The sequence below is a fragment of the Peromyscus californicus genome, unplaced genomic scaffold, assembly GCF_007827085.1.
Source record: "Peromyscus californicus insignis strain IS unplaced genomic scaffold, ASM782708v3 Scaffold_14__1_contigs__length_90479793_seg_2, whole genome shotgun sequence".
Taxonomy (NCBI): domain Eukaryota; kingdom Metazoa; phylum Chordata; class Mammalia; order Rodentia; family Cricetidae; genus Peromyscus; species Peromyscus californicus.
In genome coordinates, this window is record NW_026294436.1 from 73356948 (window position 1) to 73375427 (window position 18480).

At 41.7% G+C, this 18480-nt stretch overlaps 1 protein-coding gene across 1 annotated transcript in view; it reads left to right on the plus strand.

Annotated features, from left to right (window-relative positions):
- Ush2a (usherin) overlaps nucleotides 1-18480 on the plus strand; it is a 706426-nt gene that overhangs the window by 277954 nt on the left and 409992 nt on the right. Inside the window, exons 22-25 of the mRNA XM_052737975.1 lie at nucleotides 8521-8647; nucleotides 9928-10029; nucleotides 14129-14308; nucleotides 15617-15747. Coding sequence (XP_052593935.1) covers nucleotides 8521-8647; nucleotides 9928-10029; nucleotides 14129-14308; nucleotides 15617-15747 — 540 coding nt within the window. The remainder of the gene's footprint in view (nucleotides 1-8520; nucleotides 8648-9927; nucleotides 10030-14128; nucleotides 14309-15616; nucleotides 15748-18480) is intronic.

Genomic DNA, 18480 nt, shown 5'->3' on the forward strand with positions numbered 1-18480 from the left:
AGCAAATGTCTGTTTGTCCCATATAGGACACCAATGGTAGACTCAAGAAATGATTCTGCAAGTTTGGCTGGGTGAACTAGTGAGTTTCTTGGGGTTACTCAAAGGAGCATGGGTAACTCTCAGCCAGCTACATCTCCTCCCTGAGCACGGGACATGATTTACAAGCGCCACATCTGTGGGACGTCTCTGCCCAAGCTGCAGGCAGCTCCGTGGAAGAGTCCTCTCCCTCAGTTGTCTGCTCATCCAGCCTTGAGAGAAACCATTGGAAAGATGTCTTCTCATCAGTTAGGAAGTTCTAGTGACCTTTTGACATATCTGACCTGTGAGTGATTTAGCAAAGAATACAATTATTTACTTTCCATTTGTTCAGGTCTTCCCTCTAACCCATGACTCAAGTCATAAACAGTGCTTCTACATGAACGCTTTGTGTGACATTATGAAAACTGGTGGGGCTTTTCCCATCTGTGTCCAAGCTGCGCTTACGATCCTGGACTGATAGCTGTGGGTAATGGCCTCAGACTCTTACAACATGAACACCCAGTGACCTGGTGGGAAGAACTGGGGCTTAGACATACAGTAACCTTGAGGGGAGACCTAGGACTCAGACACCAGGTGACTTTGTGGGGAGAACCAGGGCTCAGACACCCAGTGACCTCGGGACTAGGGGCTGAGGGGGAAGGGGTGGTGGGGACTGGGACTCAAACACCCGGTGACCTTTGTAGGAGGTGGTGACCCAGGGCTCTTTGGATCAAGTGAGGCTGAGGATCCTGCCAGGCTCTGGAACAGGCAGGTAGAGAGTTTCCTGCTTTGCAAAGCTGGGACCTGGGGATGTGGAGGAAAAGGTTTCTTCCTGGTATCTTCAAAGTGGCCTCATAGGTCCTTGGCTGGGTAATTAGATGACCTTTATGACAAGGACCACTGGATGGCCCTCGCCTGCTGGAACTGCAGCTTCTTATTGGATGCTGATAGATAGAAAGTTAGTGGATAATAGTGTTACCATCACCAACAATCCCAATAGCCAGAGAAAGAGCAAGAAGCGGCAGCTGCCATGGGAGGCAGGGCAGATGGTAGCTGTAGTCAATTACAGAGCTGAAAACATTATTTTCCTTTGAAAACTTTAAGGGGATTAATTAGAGAAGAGGTATTTTGAGGCTCAGATTAGTAGAACATAACATTGGAGAAAGTTCCAGAACAACAAGAAAAGGAGGAACAAGATAAAAATAGTATGACACTTAAAAATGTCTGTGTTTATAGAAAATCTATTAGAAATTTATTGGAAAAACCTAGCAAATCCAAGTCAAGATTTAGTGAGTGAGCCCTGTGCCCAGCATTGTGATACATATTCTCTCTACCCAGAGCCCTGAACATCTGGTCCCACTTGCTGACACATGGATGAGGTAGGCATCTTATGTCCCATTTCCTGGGCGATCCATGTGAGCCACAAGTACTAATTGGCAGATTTTAAAACCAAGCAGTCTAGGTCTAAAGTCAGGGATGTACTCCTGTAACTTGGAAAGAGACTGAGGTAGGAGGATGGCCAAGTGTTCAAAGTCAACCCAGGCTACATGAGCCCCTGTCTCTCAAAAGACAGCATGAAGCTATGTCCAGGATGGTTTAGCATTCCTTCAGTGTTTCTTTTCATCAGCAAACAAGGATGCTTCCATATATTCAAAAACTTGGGATAAAATATGGCCTGGAAACCATATGAAGACTGTGTCAATAAGGCATCTGGACGGTACGAGAAGCATGTCTAAAATGCCCCAAAGAGAACCAGGGTAAAGGATCAACTTCACCTGGTTAGCTTAACCCTGAGTGTTCCATGAGTGCATGGCTAGTCATGGGTTTTACAAGCAGAGACAATCTTTGAAATGGAAGAGTATCAAAGCAGGGGCAGAATGAACACCATAGCAAAAGAAAACAAAAGAGGAGAGACAGAAAAGACTTTTAAAGTTCCATTTAGTGTAGGAGGAGGTCAGGAACTCTATCGTATTGAGAAAGAATGACCATTAAATACAAGTTTTCAGAGAACACAGAGATAAACACAGTGAACAAAGAAACCAAATGCTTAATTGTAAAAGTCCACAAACAACAACTCACACACACACAAAGCAGGGGAAACAGGGAAAGTGAGCAGCAGAAGTAGAGGAGTGAAAGCCTCTGCTCTCACCCCCTATCCTGCTCCTACCTGGGGATACTGGAGAAGCCACGTGGAATAGGACCTTGGTCATTCCAGCACTTGCCTGCAGAGCTCTCACATGGATGGAGGATGGCAGCTCATTCTTGAAGCTACCAAGATCTCCATCCTAAGTTAGACCAACTGCTTCAGACCAAGTGAGAGAAGTGGTGTTGAGAGTAAATTTGTTTTTGTTTTTCTGTGCAACCTGGCTAAGAGCTCACAGGGCTCAGAAGATGGTTCAACGAGTAAAGTACTTGCTATGCGAATTAAGGGTCTGAGTTTGGATCCCCAGCATACACATAAAAAGCTAGTGTGGTGAGGGTGTCTGCAGAGACAGAGACAGGTGGATCCTTGAAGCTCATGGGCCACCAGCCTAACAAAGTCTGTGCACTCCGGGTTCGGTTCAGTGAGAGCCCCTGTCTCAAAACACAAGATGGAGAGTAATAGAGGAAGATGATACTGAACTGTGTACATACTCACACATGTATACAACACACACACACACACACACACACACACACACACACACACACACACACCAAAACTTAGAAAAAAGAAAGAGAACTTGGCTCTGGAGTTAGGCCCTGGGGACACAAACATGAGAAAGTGACAGCATGCCACTCCCAAGAACTACAGATGTCCCTCTCAAACTAAAAGTCTTCAATAAATGTATGCACAGACATACTCTCATCCTTAAACATTTGAGGCAAAGCATTTAGAGAATGAAAACCTGATGTCTCTAGATCCGAATGTCAACACACCATCTCTTTTGATGTGAGTCCTGCTCTCTTTCAAAAGTGTGGGGACCTTGAAGACCGCACTACAGGAGATAAAGGGACCAAACAATGCCTCTCCTCACCCAGCCACAGGACTGTCATGATCTGAGGATGCTGCCAGTGAGCTCTCTGGAGTCTCCTCAGATAGACTGGTACAAGTCACAGTACCAGAGAACACTTCTCATCACTTCTGCCCTTTTGTGCGCCCCCCGCCCCCCCCCCCCCCCCCCCCCCGTCTCCCTCACCAGAATTCACCCTGCCAGCAGCTTCCAAGCTGCTCCACCCCTGTCCCATACAGCCCGATCCTAAGTATATACTGAGTTGGTAGATACCGGCCAAATACTGAAATAAGAAAACTGTGCTAGCAAAAGTGGGAAGCTGGGGGGAGAAAGGAGGGATCTACAGTGCTGGGTAAGCACATTTCTGTCTGGAATAATAATCACTCTGTATGAGGTGAAAGCTGCCTGCTTTCAGCACACTGACAATTCATTTACTTTAGAAAAAGTCAGGTATTGGTTGAGCAGGCTTGCCTCGGGTGTATTGGAGAAGATGTAATCAGATATATTATACTAAGTGGTCCTGGGCCAGGAAGCAATCCAAGAAGCAGTGAGCACCAGCTCGCATGGGCTCTGCCCTCACCCACCGCAAAGAAGTTCATATTTAATGCAGGTTAACTGGACATATCTGTTCACTGCATAATGAAGGCCCTGCTTATTTTTAGACAATTATTGAAACTGCCAAATAGAAAAAAATTTGAACAGTCTCCTTCTATTTGTTCTCATTTTGGGATAGAAAACTGCATATAGATTTGTGTGTGAAGTTCGAGATACCCCACATTTAAAGAAGTAGACCCATTTCTGTTGTGCATTTCTGCTGTGCACCTGATATCAACATCATACTTATATATTTTTAAGGACTTTAAGCATCACTGTAAGTCATTTTTTCCCTTTTCTCTGTAAATTAAGACAAGGTTACCTAGTGAACTCTGCATTGTTCCCACCACACTGGTAATTATGTGCTTAATGTGTTTTTCTTATCGGAATGTGACCCAGTGAGGACTGCTTTATCCCTAACCTGATCCTTGGGAAAATATAGATGCATGATAAACACTTTTGACAGATTATCTGGCTAAGTGTTAGATAATTGTGACTAAAACCCTACTATAGTTAAATCAGATCATCCATTTTCTGAGATGAAGTTTCTGACTGTTAATGATTCTGTGATGTGTTGCTGACTTTATTTACTGGATACTTTGACCTTTCCCAGAGTAAACTGAGGTTTTGAGTTTCAAAGGACTGTGCCTGAGTCCATTCACAGGAATTTGATTTTGAATCCTGAAAGGGACATTTTCCAGGAGTTTTCTGTTGTTGTTGTTATTTCTTTGTTTGCTTGTTTGTTTTTTCAAGACAGGGTTCCTCTGTGTGATGATTCTAGCTGTCCTGGAACGTACTCTGTAGACCAGGCTGGCCTCGAACGCATAGAGATGCACCTGCCTCTGCCTCCTGACTGCTGGGATTAAAGGCATGTACCACCATGACCAGCTGTTTTCTAAGAATTTGAAAGTCACTACTGTAGCTTGAGTTTTCCTGCCTGGTCCACAGTCAGGGCAAATCTCTTTCACCTGCCAGTCCCACAGCCGCTCAGACCCGACCAAGTAAACACAGAGACTTATATTGGTTACAAACTGTATGGCCGTGGCAGGCTTCTTGCTAACTGTCCTTATAGCTTAAATTAATCCATTTCCATTAATCTATACCTTGCCACATGGCTCGTGGCTTACCGGCATCTTCACATGCTGTTTGTCATCGTGGCAGCTGGCAGTGTCTCTCTGACTCAGCTTTCCACTTCCCAGCTTTATTCTCCTCCTTGTCCCGCCTACACTTCCAGCCTAGCCAATGGCCAATCAGTGTTTTATTTATTGACTAATCAGCAACACATTTGCCATACAGAACATCCCACAGCACACTACAACACAATTTCAAAATAACTTCATATTCTCTTGCATGTTTCAAGTTTTAAAATGTCTTAATAAGCCTGAGAACGGAATTGCTGGCATAGCTGTAAGTCCTACACAGAGGGAGGCCATTCATCTAAAACTTGGTTTCTCTCCTATATAGCCAGGTGATCTGTTGGATAAGTACTTAGGGAGAAGAAACAAGATCCTTAATGGTTGTTAAAATTGGATATGGGTGTCTCAGAAACTGAATGCTGGGAACCATTGTGAAAATAGATTTTATATATATATATATATATATATATATATATATATATATATATATATATATATATATATATATATATATATATATATATAAACAAGGAATGGAGAGGGTTTAGAAGTTAAGAATATACACTGATCTTACAGAGGGCCTGAATTCAATCCCCATCAGAGGCAATGGGTGACTCACAACCATCGTAATTCCAGCTCCAGGGATATCTGATGCCTCTACAGGCAGCTGCAGTCATACCACACACACACACACACACACACACACACACACACACACACACATATGCAGGCATGCACATGCAATTTAAATAAATAAAAATAAAGCTTGAAAGGGGACAAATATGAGACTTTAATTGAAACTTTATAGTTTCATCAAGTCTCTAAAATAGCTATAACAGTCTAGTCCTTTATTTGGCTACTCCAATTTTGTATAGATTTGATGAGATGATATTTTATCACCCGGTTTAACTCTTCAGTATTCTATACTCAGTGACATTCACAGAAACAACACAGAACTTTATGTTTTCACAGACAAGGAACCTTTGAACATAGAACTTTCAAATAGTTGTGAGCAGAGTCTAATTGCCTGGTGTTTTCCATGTGTAACACTAGCCCTGACTGTAGAATTTTTATTACATGGATATTGGCATTCTCATCAAAGGATGCTGTGCAAAGTTCCTCTAAGACTTAGGTAAAGTTTGGTGAGCTCTGCTCTAGGCTACCTCAGTGGATCTGCATCCAGTCAATAGGAGTCTGATGGGGAGAACTATCCATACTGCAGATTACTGCCAAACAAAATGTGTAGAGCCTCGCCTCAGACACCTGATCTTTAAAATGCAGAACCGTTTGTAACAATTTTAACGCTAACTAAGTACACTTTGATGAGACAGCGTTTAATAAAATGCTCATTAATTTCATCATTAGCAAGGGTATGCTCAGAAGTAAGCCAGTTTCTTATGTCACACCCAATTAGCATCCCATGCTAGTAATCCCATTAGTATTGTTGAATTCACTAATGGAAAAACTAATGGGCATGCTACCAGGGCACATTAATTGGGCACGACACCAGTTCTGGTTTTAATTATTAAACTACGATAATGAAATGTGTGTTTGTAAAATATTAAAATGTTGAAATAGAGTTGAGGAAAATAAAGGAATATGTAGGAAAAAAAACAGGAAAAGGAAGAAAGTCTAAGACTAGAGATAACTTTGAAAATGGTCATGTGTGCCACTGACCAGATTGTCTATGTAAGTTGGGGTACTGGCCATGTGAGAAGCAACTACTGTGCTTATGGGAAATAAAGTCTCTTTTTGGTGGATGTTGTTGCTGCTGTCTTAACATGGGTAGCATGAGATTCTATACATCATGTGTGTTGCGGAGTATATTATGAGGCTTGGCAAAAGCCAATTAGATGCATACAATGGATGCGTTCTATTCTTAGGGAAATATAAACAGAAATATTTCATATAAGAAACTGTAGCTAATGTCTTGTGCTGTGCCATGTAAATCTATCATGGTAGAGGATTACCAGGGTTTTTCCCCTTATGAAAAATAGTAGAGCAAAATTGTTAGAGTTTGATGAAACATTCTGGGTAAGTTTTTTTTAAAAAAATATTTATTTGTATTTTATGTGTATCAGTATTTCCCTACATGTATCTATGTAACATGTGTGTAGTACTAGAGGAGGCCAGAAGAGGGAGATGGATCCACTCACCCCACCGCACCCCCCATATCACTCTCCAAACTGGAGTTACACATGGTTATAAACTGCCGCGTGGGCACTGAGAATCAAACCCAGGTCCTCTGCAAGAGCAGCTAGGGCTCTTAACCACTGAGTCATCCCTTCAACTCCAGATTATTTTTTTTTAAATATGTACTATTTTAACCAAACTTGCTTACATTTTTAAGAACTTTCATCAACTTCATATTTGATTCTTTCTCAGGTAAATCAACCTTGATATTAAATTTGTCTTGCTTGGGTTTGGAGGGATCTGCTTTCTTAGTCACAATAGTAAATGATGGTTAATGAGGATGGAGTTTCTTCTATTTATTCTGATTTGTACAATGAAACTGTGTTCACATGCCTCTAATGCACTAGGCAGGCTGTTCACTTTTTCTTCATTGCTTCTTTTTCCTTGCCAATCTTTCTTCTTGGTATCTGCCATTCATTGGATCTCATCTACTCAAGAACCCATTTTTCACTGTGTTATTACTATCCTACCAGAGCTATAAATGCTAGATTTTAGAGTACAAAGCATTGAAAAACAAATTTAACTACACATACAAGTTCAATAAATACCTTTAACCCAACTCATTTCCTGTTCCCTCTTATAGTGCATATTATAAAATTATTAGTGACGGGAAGCTAATTTTCCTGATGCTTGTTTATCCTTAAAATATATATTTACAACGTTTCTCAGTTTTAAATTATTCTCTTCTTTATAGTGCCTCCATGAATGTTAAAATATGAACATAGATACCCAAAATACAAGTGCCTTTGTAAGAGAGTCCTGGTCTGGAGAGGTCTCTCCTTTTGGTCACTGTGATTTTCAGATGCACACCACAGGATGGTCATCACGATCACTGGATGCCATGCATGTTGAGTTCCATCTGACAGAGTGGCTGCTTTGTATTGGGATCATAATGATGAAATCTGTGAACTGGTTTATAAGAAATATACAGTGTCCTAAACAGTTCAAGCTAATCAACTGTCTCACTTATCCAGAGGGCCTGGTCCAGTTCCATGGGGGCTCCTCAGCCCTTGGTTCATAGTTCATGTGTTTTCACTAGTTTGGCTATTTGTCCCTGTGCTTTTTCCAATCATGGTCTCAATATCTCTTGCTCATATAATCCCTCTCCAATTGGACTCCTGGAGCTCTACCTGGGGCTTGGTCATGGATCTCTGCATCTGCTTCCATCAGTCACTGGATGAGAGTTCTAGCATGACAGTTTAGGAGGCCCCCAGGCAGTGGAACTGGGACCTGTCCTTGGTGCATGAGCTGCCTTTTTGGAACCTAGGGCCTATGCTGAGACACTTTGCTCAGCTTTGGTGCAGGGAGGAGGGGATCTGCCCTGCCTCAACTGAAGCTACCAGGCTGGGCTGAATCCCCAGGGGAGACCTTGCCTTGGAGGAGGTGGGAATGGGTGGTGGAATGTGGGGGAAGACGGGGGGGGGGGGGGATGGGAGAAGGGAAGATAGGGGAATCCGTGGCTGATATGTAAAATTAAATTAATTATAAAATAAAAATATTCATTAAAAAAGAGAAAGAAATATACAGTGTCACTGGCATCTAAATGTGAGCTTTCATTCATTTACTTGTTCATTCATTCTCTTAAGGGATCACTAGTGGAGGTTACCACAACTGATGATCATGGCAAACAATACAGTGATGGACAGTGGCATGAAATCATTGTGGCTAGGCATCAGGCTTTAGGCCAAATCACCCTTGATGGACAATACACGGGTAAGAACTGTGTGTGTGTGTGTGTGTGTGTGTGTGTGTGTGTGTGTGTGCACGCTTACATGCACATCTGCACATGTGAATTTCACATTGATTTCTTCATTCAGTTTCACATGAATCCCTGTGAAATCTGTCTCTTAGTTGCTCTTTTCTCTTCTGCTTGTAAACTCTAGCCCTGAGCTTCTCATCCAGGTAGGACTCCAGTAAAGCAGAGATGGGAATGTAGTCACCAGTGTTCATTTTGCATCTTGTGCATTCTCCACACCTTGCAAGGGTCTTTAATTACCTTACTGACGTTCCCCTTTGCCTCCAGAAGGCAAGCAAGGAAAACAGATATCTACACACAGAGATGAGAAGAACCAATACTCAGAAATGTAATTAAGCTCTCCCATTTCTGCAGTGGGTAGGCAGGACTGTCCCCACATACGAGTGTTTGTGTTTGAGTGTGGTTCTCTTTCCAACAGGCTCTGTTTTCCATTTTCATCCACTGATGTAGGCTTTCATTCATTCATGTAGGGTAAAAGTGATTTTAATGAGCTCCTACTATTTCTACTAGTGTTCTGGGTGCTCAGATAACAGAGTAAACAGAGCTTTGTAGAGGTTATAGTTTAGATGGACATGGGGGCAGAAGATAATAAAGTAAAAAGTGCTAGAGAGTTACGAAAATGGAAAAGCGGGATAGGTGGGTGTTACCTGTATTGATAAGACTTTAAACTCAATGGAAAACTGAGAGAAGTGGGAAAACCCATCCTAATTTACCCTCAAAGGATGCTGAGGAGCATTCTGGATTCACCATGTGACAGTCATTAGCCTGGTCCCTAGAGCCTCACAGCTAATGACATGGGGCCTTTGTCACAAAAGGTTTGTGCATTGGGAGCAGTGTTAAATTTGACCCAGGCCTACTGGGAAGGACTTTCTAATAACATTTGAGCAGAGAAATGATAGGCCAGGAAAAAACCATGAAAATATCTAGAAGGAAATATGTTTTGGGTCAGGAAACAGTGGACACCAGGCCTGGACCAAGGGATCAGTGGGCAATAGGCCCTGGGGATAGGAAAATACTTTATGCTGCATGTTAAGGACTGAAAAGGAGGCCATAGTAGTAGAAGAAGGGAAGGGGCTGCTGATGAGATGTGGGTAGGTTTACAGCAGTTGGCTGATCTGGAACCTGATAGACAAGGAGCTTAAAGCAGAAGCAAGAGAACTGGGTACCAAAGATCTGTGATGAGTTTCACTTGAAGAGTTCCATGGAAGAGCTGTAATTTTCTTCTCTTCTCCTACAGGCTCCTCAGCTTCTCTGAACGGGAGTACCATGATGACAGGCTACACCGGACTATTTGTGGGCGGGCTGCCACGAGGTCACTCTGTCCTCCAAAAGAGGCTTGGTGAGTTTCACAGGAAGTAGAAGTATATATCGTTGCAGTTTCATTTATGTGGCTGTGAAAAAATACCCAGCAACACAACTTTAAGGAATAAAGGGTTTATGCAGCTTGCAGCTGCACATTATAGTCCATCACTGTAGGGAGGTCACAGTAGGAACTTGAAGCTGTTGGTCCCATTCACAGACAATGCCTGCTCACTATTCAGCTTGCCTTCTCCACTCTTAGACAATCAAGGACTCAAACCCAGGGGATGGCAATGCTAACAGTGGGCTAGGTCTTTCCACATCAAGCATCAATACCTTAAACAAGACTTTCCCCCTACAGATGAGCCCAAAGGCCAGGATGCTCTAGATAATCACTCATTGAGACTCTCACCAGGTGATTCTAGATTGTATCAAGTTGACAATTAAAACCAACCACCATAATGTTATACTCAAAACTAAGTGCAATCTATTTACAGCACTTAAAAGTATGAATAGGTATTATTTACATTTCCTAAACACACAAGTTAATTCTTAGGCCTCTCCTTTTTCAAAACATGTTCAGTAGTTCTACTTTCCTTGTCAATACTGAGTTCTTGTTATTCAAAAGATTCATTAGGCTTTTGCCAAAAATGACATACAAATTAAGTGAGGTTTGTATAATTGCAGGATGTGTGTAAATATTTTTCTAAGACTTTAAATTCATTGGGAATGACACATGAATGGAAAACTTGATTCTCAGAAGTCTGAGGAACATTCCAATTATATTGTGTAAGAGTCAATACACCAGTTGTTGGAGAGTCACAAAAGAGGTTACAAACAAATGATCTCAAACAAATCCAAAAAGCTCCATGATTCAGATATTGGAGCTGGAGAGATTCTCAGTGAATAAGAGTCTTGTTTGCTCTTTCAGAGGACCTGAATTCTATTCTCAGCACCCATATGGTGGCTCACCAACTGGCACCTTCTTCTAATCTCTGCAGGCATGGCACACATATGCTATGAAGACATAGATAGATGATAGATAGATAGATAGATAGATAGATAGATAGATAGATAGATAGATAAATAGATAGATAGGTAGATAGATAGATAGATAGATAGATAATAAGTAGATAAATGATATACAGAAGATAGATAATAAATAGATAAGTAGATAAGTGATAGAAAGATGATAGAAAGATAGATAATAAATAAATAAATAGATAAATGATAGAAAGATGACAAATAGATAAGTACAAAAATAGATAATTAAGTAGATAAAATACTAGAAAGATGATAGATAATAGATATAGATGATAGAACATTCATTCATACATATAAAATAAATGGAAAACACATTTTAAAGATATTAATAAAGTAAGCTCCTATCTTAATTAGCATTTCTATTGCTGCAATAAAATACTGTGACCAAAATCAACTTGGGAAGGACAGGGTTTATTTCAGCATAGAGTTGTAAGCCATCATGTATAGGGAAGTCAAGAGAGGAACTCAAGATAGGAACTGAAGCAGAGGCTATGGTGAAATACTGCTTACTGTCTTGTTCCTAGTGGCTTGATCAACGGATTTTTGTATGCATCCAGGCAATTTGACCAGGTGTAGCACTACCCAAAATGTGCTGGGCCCTTCCATATCAACCATTACTCGAGAAACGAGGCTTGTCTATGGGCCAATCGTTTTTGTTTTGTTTTTGTTTTTTTGAGACAGATTTTCTCTATGTAACAGCCCTGGCTGTCCTGGACCTCACTCTGCAGACTGGGCTGGCCTTGAATTCACAGAGACCCTCCTACCTCTGTTTCCGAATGCTGAGATTAAAGGTGTGAGCCATGATACCACCATCCAGCTTTATGGGCCAGTGTTGTGAAGGCATTTGCTCAAATGAGATTCCTCCTCTTTTATTATGCTAGCCTGTGTCAAGTTCACACACACACACACACACACACACACACACACACACACACACACCCCACACATACTCCCTACTTTTAGAACACAATAACAAAAACACACCAAAATGAAACTAAGAAAAGTTACCACAAAGCAGGGAGGAAAGGTTGGTAAAATGGCTCAGTAGGTAAAGTCACTTGTCTAGCCAGACTACCTGAGTTCATCCCTGGGATCCACATGATAGAAGGAAAGAACTAATTCTGACAAACTATCCTCAGACTGCAATATGTTCACCATAGCTTGAACGTGCTCACACAAATACACATGTACAAATGAATAAATATAATAAAAATTTACATGACCATGACAACAGTCACTTTTCAAATGCTTACTAATGATCTTAGGGTTTGTTTGATTTTTCCCATATCTTACTAGGGCTCAGGTGTTTCTCTCAAAAAGATTCAGTATAGCATTCCAGATGTCATGGAAAGTCTGGGACCCTGGGATAAGTGGGGTTATTCCATGTGTGTGGGTATATGTTCATATGTATGTTTGTGTGGGGAAGTAGTCATATGTTTGTGTATATGTGTGTGTGTTTCTGTGTATGTGTGTGTGTGTGTGTGTGTGTGTGTGTGTGTGTGTGTGTGTGTGTGTGTGCTGGGGATTATTTTAAGGTGTGTTACTCTTGTTAATGTTGTGTTTGTTTAACTCTGTGAATCTGTGTTACTTTCCTGTCTAAAACACCTGATGGTCTAAAAAAGAGCTGAATGGCCAATGGCAAGGCAGGGGAAAGTATAGGCAGGGCTGACAGGCAGAAAGAAGATATAGAAGGAGAAATCTGGGAGATCAAGGAACCAGAGAAGGAGGAGGACTCCAGGGGCCAGCTACCCAGCTACATTATCAGCAACTGAGTAAGAAAGAAAGGTATACAGAAATAGAGAAAGGTAAAAGCCCAGAGGCGATAGACAGATGGGTTCATTTAAGATAAGAAAAGCTGGCGAGAAACAAGGCAAGCTAAGGCCAGGCAATCATAATTAAGAATAAGCCTCTATGAGTGATTTACTTGGGAGCTGGGTTGTGGGCCCCCAAAAAAGAAAAACCAACAACAACATTTTGTCATCCAATATGGGGCTAGAGTAAAAAAAAATAAATCCAAGGTGTGTTTGTGGGGAAGGCATTCATGTGTATGGGTGCTCATGCACCTATGAGCATGTGCACGTACTTGTGGATATCAGTGGTCTACATCTTATGTCTTCCTTCAATTACTCTCTGCCCTTATTTTTAAGACAGGATGTCTCACAGAGACCAAAGCTCATGGATTTAACTAGGCTGACTGACCAATGAGCTTCAGGGACCCTCCTGTGCCTACCCCTAGCTCCTGATCACTGGGTTTATTAGCACATAATGCTGGGAGGAAGGGACTTTGGGCCTTTTAAGTGTGTGGTGGGGATCCAAACCCCAGGTCCTTATGCTGTGGTCAGTACTTTACCAATTGAGCCCTCTCCCCAAGCCCTAAACCTCACTTACAACAGTGTTTAGCACCTAGTTTGGAGACTTATGACAAAAATTTCTGGGTTAATTCAAAAGGCAATATTCTTGCTAATAGCATAAAACAAAGTTTTGTTTGTTTTTTTCATAAACTTGTTTTTTTTAAGATTCATTGTGAGTGAGCCAGAGCCAAACAGAACATTGCAACCATTCACTGTATCTATCAGGGTGGTATCTGCATAAATTGTTAGAGACTTTTGGGGATGTCTTAGTTACAGTTTCTATTGCTGTGAAGAGACACCATGACCACCACAACTCTTATAAAGGACCATATTTAATTGAGGTGGCTTATATTTTCAGAAGTTTAGTCCATCATCATCATGGTGTGTTATGATAGTGTGCAAGCAGACATGGTGCTAGAAAAGTAGCCAAGTGCCCTACATCTTGTCTCACAGGCAATAAAAAGTGATCTGTCTAACTGCATGTGGCTTGAGCATATATGAGACCTCAAAGCCCACCTCCATAGTGACACACTTCTTCCAACAAAGTCATACCCACTTCAACAAAACCACACCTCCTAATAGTGCCATTCCCTTTGGGGGCCATTTCCTTTCAAACGACCACAGGGGACTTGGGTGTGAATGCTTGCAGGTCTCTTCCCTTTGAGTGTTGGGTAAAATAGATGGCTACAAAATAAAGTCCAAACAAATGAATTGTGTACTCCCTGATGCCTATCACTTTTGCAGAGATAATCCAAAGAGGCTTTGTGGGCTGCCTCAAGGATGTGTACATTACGAAGAGTTATAGCCCCTCTGTGACTTGGATGCCTCTGGATTGGCAGAGTTCTGAGGAGCAGGTCAACATGTATCACAGCTGGGAGGGGTGCCCCACTGCCCTGGAAGAAGGAGTCCAGTTCCTGGGAGCAGGTGAGGTGTGGCTGGTGATTCAGCATGCATTAGTCATCTTTCTATCGCAATCACAACTATCCAGGAGTGTTGACTTGAGAAGCTAAAAGGTGAACATTGGCTCTCAGTTTTCTAGGTTTCAGTGTATGGTCAGTTAGCCTCATGACTTCTGACCATCCATGAGAGGTAGCACATCCTGGAGGGAGTGTATGGCCCTGTGAAATCACTCACTGCCAGTGAACAAAAAAGAAAATGAGGAGAGGCCACACTGCCCTTCTAGTGCCTCCTTGTCGGTCCTGAAGGTCTCCTATTGTGTGTCCCTTTTGAAAGATTTGAGGACATTCAAGAGCCAAACTAGAGCAGTGCATTTGTTCTCCTCTTCGTCTAAATTAACCTCCCCCTTCCAATTTACCTTAATGAGTAAATCACAGAAGTGTGTTCGTAGAATTCTACATGCATTTTCAAAGCATGAATATCAAATATAACTGTTATAATTCATGCTATGTATCTATTGGTGACATCTCTGGTGGTCCCCAGAGTTCCTGGTTTGTATGTGAGTGTCACAGTGCCCATGTATAAATCAATTGACAGATGTCAGCTTGCAGGTTACTGTGAAAATTATTGCCAAGGAGTTTTCATTGTTAAGATGATTCAACATCCCCATTTCCCTTATTATGTAGTTGAACCATGCCTGTCTGTAAAGCTGGGCATGGAGTTACGCAGGCCTCTGAGGGACAGAAAGCGACTAGGGCCACCACTGTAGAGGCTGGAGAAAACTGTGAGGTGGTAGTGGTACCTGTCACTTCCTTCCCACCCATCTCCTCTCTGTGTACACCCCCTTCCCGACCCCAGGGCATGGCCCTGGGAAGGAACAGTGTGGCAAGGCAGATATAGACTATTCCTCTATAAACACAATCCTCAGGCTCCCATCTCTTTAAGTTTATTGGTTATAAAGTGTTTAGACTGTGTGTAGAACAGAACAATAGTGATGTCCATTTTCCACTAAAGATGGCAATCTGAGCTTGTCTTAGCCCATTGTGTATTCCCTGATGCCTATCACTTTTCATCTGGTCACTGCTTCATTGGGGTGTTCAGCATCACGTGGGATGTGCATGAGTGTGTGATTGAGGAAGTAATCTGTTTCCTCTTCATAGGGATGTGACGTTCATCTCACAACCTCCACTAGACAGCAGAAGGGATGTCATGATACTGATCCGTCTATTCTTTTGTGGGGTTTTAAAACAAAGTTGGTACATTTCCCAGGTATTCACCACACTCTTACAGTGCCTGCAATATGTTGATGTGTGCGCATGCTCTCTTGTCTTAAAGGATTCCTGGAGCTTCGTTCAGATACGTTTCAGGCTGCAAAGGACTTTGAGATTTCCCTGAAGTTTCAAACCAACCAGCTAAATGGATTGCTTCTTTTCATTCACAACAAAGAGGGACCAGATTTTCTTGCTGTATGTTAATAAATTTAATTAAATTTATTTTAAAATATCAGACCCAATTTTGAAAGAGATAAATTGTGTGTTAGTATTAGACACAATTGAGCTTTTTAAATTCACTTTTATTTTCATTTTTTTCCTCAAGCAGTCTTTATTTTCATAGGCCTGTGAAATGTCTTACAGGGTTAAGATAATTGGTTAAACTGACAATTAGTACTATAAACGTTGTGAATTGAACAAAACAGAGCAGATGTTAAGAATTAAGGAAATCCAATTTAGTTTCTCAATACATGAAAAATACCTCTTCATTATCTTTTGATATAGCTTCAAAATGTACTTTATATATTTCATTTGGTGCCTGATAAAACACAACACAATGAGGGCTAATAAGCATACCACTCCATCCAAGGACTCAATGATCATCCTTTAATGTCTTCTACTCTGTTTCCCCAACTCTGACCAGAAATAATATGTCATGATAATCCCGTGTTTTCTTACTGGTTAGCATTTGATTACCATATGTGAATGAGTGCTACAGATTTTGAGATTTATGAAAGTGGTATGTGCTATATTTTAAGGAATTTGTATTTATTCACAGTATTCTAGATTTTCCACATTTTCCATGGAGATGTTCCATTTTCAGGTCTGTGTAATATGCCTCTCATCAATAATACATTGCTTATTTCCATGTTTTTGCTATGGTGAATAAGATTAGTGTGAGCAGTTTCCATAGGGCAATGAGAATCTATAACACTTTTGCTTTTACTGTGGTTATTCAGTCAGATGCTATTGTCAAAACTGAGTGTAGCACTGGACAGATGGCATGGCCATCATGAATACTTTCTCCACTTCACTGGCCCATTCCAAATCTACGTGTGTTTTTGTCTCACCTCTTCCAGAAACATTTCTCTTCCTGTTTTCTGAACATTTTAAATCCAGCGTCATCTACAGTGTGAGTCCTCCCTGAAAGCTCGCCTCTTCCCCTGCCATTCTTTTCAGGGTTTTGTTTGTTTGTTTGTTAGTTTTTTGTTTTTGTTTTTGTTTTTGTTTTGGTTTTCAGAGACAGGGTTTCTTTGTGTAGTCCTGGCTATCCTGGAACTCACTATGTAGATCAGGCTGGCCTCAAGCTTGCAGGGATCCTCTGCCTCCCAAGTGCTGGAATCAAAGGCATACACCACCACCACCTGGCTTTCACCAGCCATTCTTGTGGTGATAATGTGAGAAGGGTGAATCCTCTCCTACTGGTCACACAAGGACAAAGGATGAGAGATGTCATAGTCATTGTTTTTGTGTTACTTTAACCAAATACCTGACAGAACCCAAAGGAAAGCACTTATTTTAGCTCCTACTCTATAGTCCTTGGCATTTTTGATAATAGGAGCATGCTCCAGAAACTTCTGCTATGTGAAGGATAGGAAAGTGTGGGGGTTCTGACAGGGAAGACAGGGATGGGCCAGTTAAACAGGTGCCCTTCAGAAACTCACTCCCAACAACACACATCCTAAAACTAGCCTAAAAAACCATCACACAACCCCCATCTCACAATAATCTATTCTGATGTTTTACATTATTTTTATTTATGTGCACAGATACTTTGCCTGCATGTATGTCTGTGCACCACATGTGTGCAGGTACCCACAGAGCCAAGAAGAGATTAAAAAGAAAATCCCTAGGAATTGGAGTAATTGATGTTTGTGAGCTACCATGTGGGCGCTGGAAATTGAACCCAGGTCCACTACAAGAGCATCAGGTGCTCATAACCACCAAGCCATCTCTTTAGCTCCTCTGTTCAGACTTTTAACCTAGTGGGATGAGGTCAGAGCACTCATGACCAGCCCTGGGAGTGCCTTCACCTACACACACACAAAGCTCTCTGCTGGTCTCCTAGGTGATTCAGTACAATCAAATTAAAAGTAACATGTCCTTGATTTTTCATGCACTGTTCTATACAGTCTGCTGGAAGATCTTCCATAGATACACTTTGGATTTTAAATGAGGGAGTTATTAAGCACATAGCAAGTAAAAGTGAAAGAATGAATAGCAAGTTGCAGGAAGACAGACAGAGACAGATAGAATAACACCCTCAAATCTGGTGCTCAAAACCCCTGGCAGATATCACCTGGGGAAGCTCCGTTAACGTCTTCAGCTAGAGTTCCAGTGAGGCCTGATCAGAGCACGATGTCCCCTGGAACAAGACTTCCAGTTAAAGAGCAAAGAACAGTGAGAAGGTAAACTCATTGAAGCTGATACTTAGGCCAGCAGCAGAGACTGAGTGGGGAAGTTGAGGCAGTCAGCTAGAGTTCCCAATTAGGCTTTTTCTGCATGGATGAGCTTCTCACACTCAACTCCTGGCTTCTCTTTCCCACTGTAGGTACCTTTCTATTATGAGATGAGCAGTCGTAACCTCTACTGGGAATCGTTCACCTTCCACTGTTGAAGGACACAGTGATTTTACTCTAGACCTATTTTGGTCTTTTTTTTTCTCCTTGTCACAGAGTTGGGCAGCCCAGCCTGTCCTCAGAGGAGAGTTCTGAAGACACTTTGAGACAAACATGCTTACATCAGAAACGGGTGGAACAACCCTTAAGTCTAAAATGGGGCATGACAACCCTGCTTCCCAAGCCAGCTTCTGGGTGTATTTAAGCCACACATGGCAGTTTACCAGTATGTGTACTTTACTGGTACCTAGTGCATTCAGTACTGGTCACCATGCCCTTGTGAGCTGCTTCAGGAAATACTTCTTAGAGA